The sequence below is a fragment of the Canis lupus genome, chromosome 19 (genome assembly GCF_003254725.2).
Source record: "Canis lupus dingo isolate Sandy chromosome 19, ASM325472v2, whole genome shotgun sequence".
Lineage (NCBI taxonomy): Eukaryota > Metazoa > Chordata > Mammalia > Carnivora > Canidae > Canis > Canis lupus.
Window position 1 is genome coordinate 24,044,136 of NC_064261.1, and position 3,174 is coordinate 24,047,309.

Below are 3,174 nucleotides of genomic sequence, written 5' to 3' on the forward strand. Positions count from 1 at the left end.
TACAATTTTTCTTCTGAGTTAAGAATTTTTTAAATCTAGGGATGTGTGCGTGGGTGGCTCAGTGGTTGAGTATCTGCCTTTGGCTCAGGTCGTGATCCCAGGGTCCTGGGATGGAGTCCCACATCAGGCTCCCCTTGAGGAGCCTGCTTCTCCCTCTGCCTGTGTCTCTGCCTTTCTCTCTATGCCTCTCATGAATAAATAAATAAAATTATTTTTTTAAAAAAAAAGATTTTTAAAAATCTAGTGTCTTCATGACTTTCATAAGTATAATACAGAATGATTAACTATACTTACCATGTTGCACATTACATCCCCAGAACTTATTTATAATGGGAAATGTCAATGTCCCCTTTGACCATCTTCCCTCACATCCCCCACCTCTGGGAACAACTGATTTGTGTTTGAATTTATGATGAACTCATAGAATCTTAGATTCCATGTGTAAGTAAGATCATACCATATTGTACATACATCTTTGACTTCTTGATTCCACAAGCATGTGCTGGGGTGAACGACCATCCCTGTTTGTCTGGGACTATTCTGATTCTATCACTAAAAGGCCAACATCTGGTAAGCTCTTCCTGGAATGAAACTCCTGGTTTTAATAGGTACAGAAGGTTAGGGGAAAGGTACAAAACACAAAGGTGACCCCAAGGGGGGCTGAAAGCAGCACTGATTTCGCTAGTACCTGCTGCCGCTGCTGACAGCCACAATCTGCAGTTCGTGATCATGCATCATCCACTGTCACACCACTGGGTGACTATAGTGCGCTGCAATCTGGAACACGAACATCCACTTTGCCTGTGGATTAACTGTTATGCTTTGTATCTAGACAGTGCTAGTTTAATTTTTAACATGATTGCATATTGCAACCATGTTTTTTAAGAGTTCAGATGATGAACATGAGCATGATTACCAGAAGAGGACTAATGCCAGCATGAACCAGACATCAAGGTCATTCAGAAAGCTAAACAACTGTTATTTCAGCAGCAGCTAGATACACACACAACTGTGTTAGGGAGGTAGATGGTCACAAAGGGCATACTGCAGCATGTGCAGAGAGGACTTGGGGGCTTGGGCTGAGAGTGGGGGGAAAAGAATGTAGGAGCCCATGAAGAAACTGATCCCACAGGTCCCCAAGGAAATAGGCAAGTACTTCTAAATTAATCAAAAGGGGTTTTTTTTGGTCTACTCAGTGACACCAATTCTCAGTTGAAAATACTAGCCGCTGAATTAGCATGGGCTTACCACGTGGCTGAATGCATCACTCCTCTGATTGTTCTATGGCACCAAGTAAAGAACATTCATTCAGAGGCTGTACCTGAAATACCCTGTGGATGAACCATAGGTGAAATCTGGTAACAGATGTGCTGGCCCTTTACAGCACGTCAGATCCCATCAACAATCATGCTGTCTATAGTACACCAAGGCTGAGTCCAATCATGGCAGTAAAGAAATGCTCTCTTACTTCTCAGGCACTTTGATTTGAAAAGTGGAGTTTCAAATGGTCTTTTTTATTTCTGTGAGGATTTTAATGAAACTTCAGGGAAAAAATTTATTTACTTTAAAGATTTCGCTTATTCATGAGAGACACAGAGAGAGGCAGAAACACAGGCAGAGGGAGAAGCAGGCTCCTCAAGGGGAGCCCAATGTGAGACTTGATCCCAGGACTCCAGGATCATGACCTGAGCCAAAGGCAGATACTCAACCACTGAACCACCCAGGTGCCCCCAGAAAAATATTTTAAAATGTCAATGATATACAAATACAAAGGAGACTTTGACCATCTGTCTGCATATTTGACAGTGCAAGTATAAATTTTTGCAAATTCTGTTCAGTCTATGAACCCTTACCAAAGAAAACAAAAAGATCTTACCTGCTAAATGTCCTGCACACCTTGTACCCCCACAGTTCAAGGAATGTGGTTTGCTTCCTGTGATACTGAGGCTTTTCCCAATGACAGGTTTGGTTATTTCTTAGTTTCCTCAAAACATGGAATATCCCTTAATGAGCTATTTGATGTTTTAGAAATGGAAGGAGGCGGTTTCCTTCAGGCGTGTGTCTAACATTCAGGCTGTCATCATTGCTAGTCATAGAGGAGGAGATGGTAAAAAGTTAGGCTACCATCAAATCATATTTTCAAAGTGTAGGACAAGAAGAATGTCCTCTAATTTAAAAATAATGCTGAGCTTCCTTTCCAGCTAGGGCCCGGCAGAATGGCTCCCGCAAAGAAGGGTGGCGAGAAGAAGAAGGGCCGTTCTGCCATCAACGAGGTAGTGACCAGAGAATACACCATCAACATTCACAAACGTATCCATGGAGTGGGTTTCAAGAAGCGTGCCCCTCGGGCACTCAAAGAGATCCGGAAATTTGCCATGAAGGAGATCGGAACTCCAGATGTGCGCATTGACACCAGGCTCAACAAAGCTGTCTGGGCCAAAGGAATAAGGAATGTTCCATACCGTATCAGTGTGCGGTTGTCCAGAAAACGTAACGAGGATGAAGATTCACCAAACAAGCTCTACACGCTGGTTACCTACGTACCTGTCACCACTTTCAAAAATCTACAGACTGTTAATGTGGATGAGAACTAATCGCTGATTGTCAAATAAAGGTATAAAACTGCAAAAAAAATAATAAATAAAAAAAAATAAAAAATAAAAATAAAAATAATGCTGAGAAGGGAGACAAGGATTGCATTCAAATGGAAATTTATGAATGGTTCTTCCAAAACTGTTTGATGATCTTTGAAGAGGCCAGAAGAATCCTCAAAAAGGATAATCTGAATGCACCTGCATTGTTCAATGTTCTGTGTAGGAAGTAACAAAAGCTCGTGAATAAAAACTGACTCAGTTTTGGGGAAATAAATAAAATGTCACCAGAAGAGGACAACCAGTTTAAACAGGCTTTCTCACTTCTTTCCTAAGACTGGAACTTGTAATCCAACTTTAATATCACAAGTTCAGATATCTCTGTGCTTTAATAAAAGCCATTTTCCCTGAGACACATACACACATACCCACAAGAGAGAGTGCACAAGAAAACTTTAACTTATGACACCCAGTGTGCTTCAAAATGTTTAAAAAGGATGCAGCTCCTTTAGATGCAAAGGAGCTGACAAAAAGCTGTTCTAACCAACTAATAGTTACAAAGAGGTTGGGAATTTTTGGAGAG

General features: G+C 41.2%; 1 protein-coding gene across 1 annotated transcript; it reads left to right on the plus strand.

Annotated features, from left to right (window-relative positions):
• Nucleotides 1-2,170: 2,170 nt before the first annotated feature.
• Nucleotides 2,171-2,902, plus strand: LOC112652427 (60S ribosomal protein L31-like). The gene has a single exon (XM_035702173.2). It carries the CDS (start codon nt 2,217-2,219, stop codon nt 2,592-2,594), a length of 378 nt encoding a protein of 125 aa, XP_035558066.2. The 5' UTR covers nt 2,171-2,216; the 3' UTR covers nt 2,595-2,902.
• The last annotated feature ends 272 nt before the right edge of the window (nt 2,903-3,174 follow it).

Excerpts from the sequence above, each read along its gene's own strand:
- LOC112652427 (XM_035702173.2), top strand. The coding sequence starts at position 2,217 with ATGGCTCCCGCAAAGAAGGGTGGCGAGAAGAAGAAGGGCCGTTCTGCC.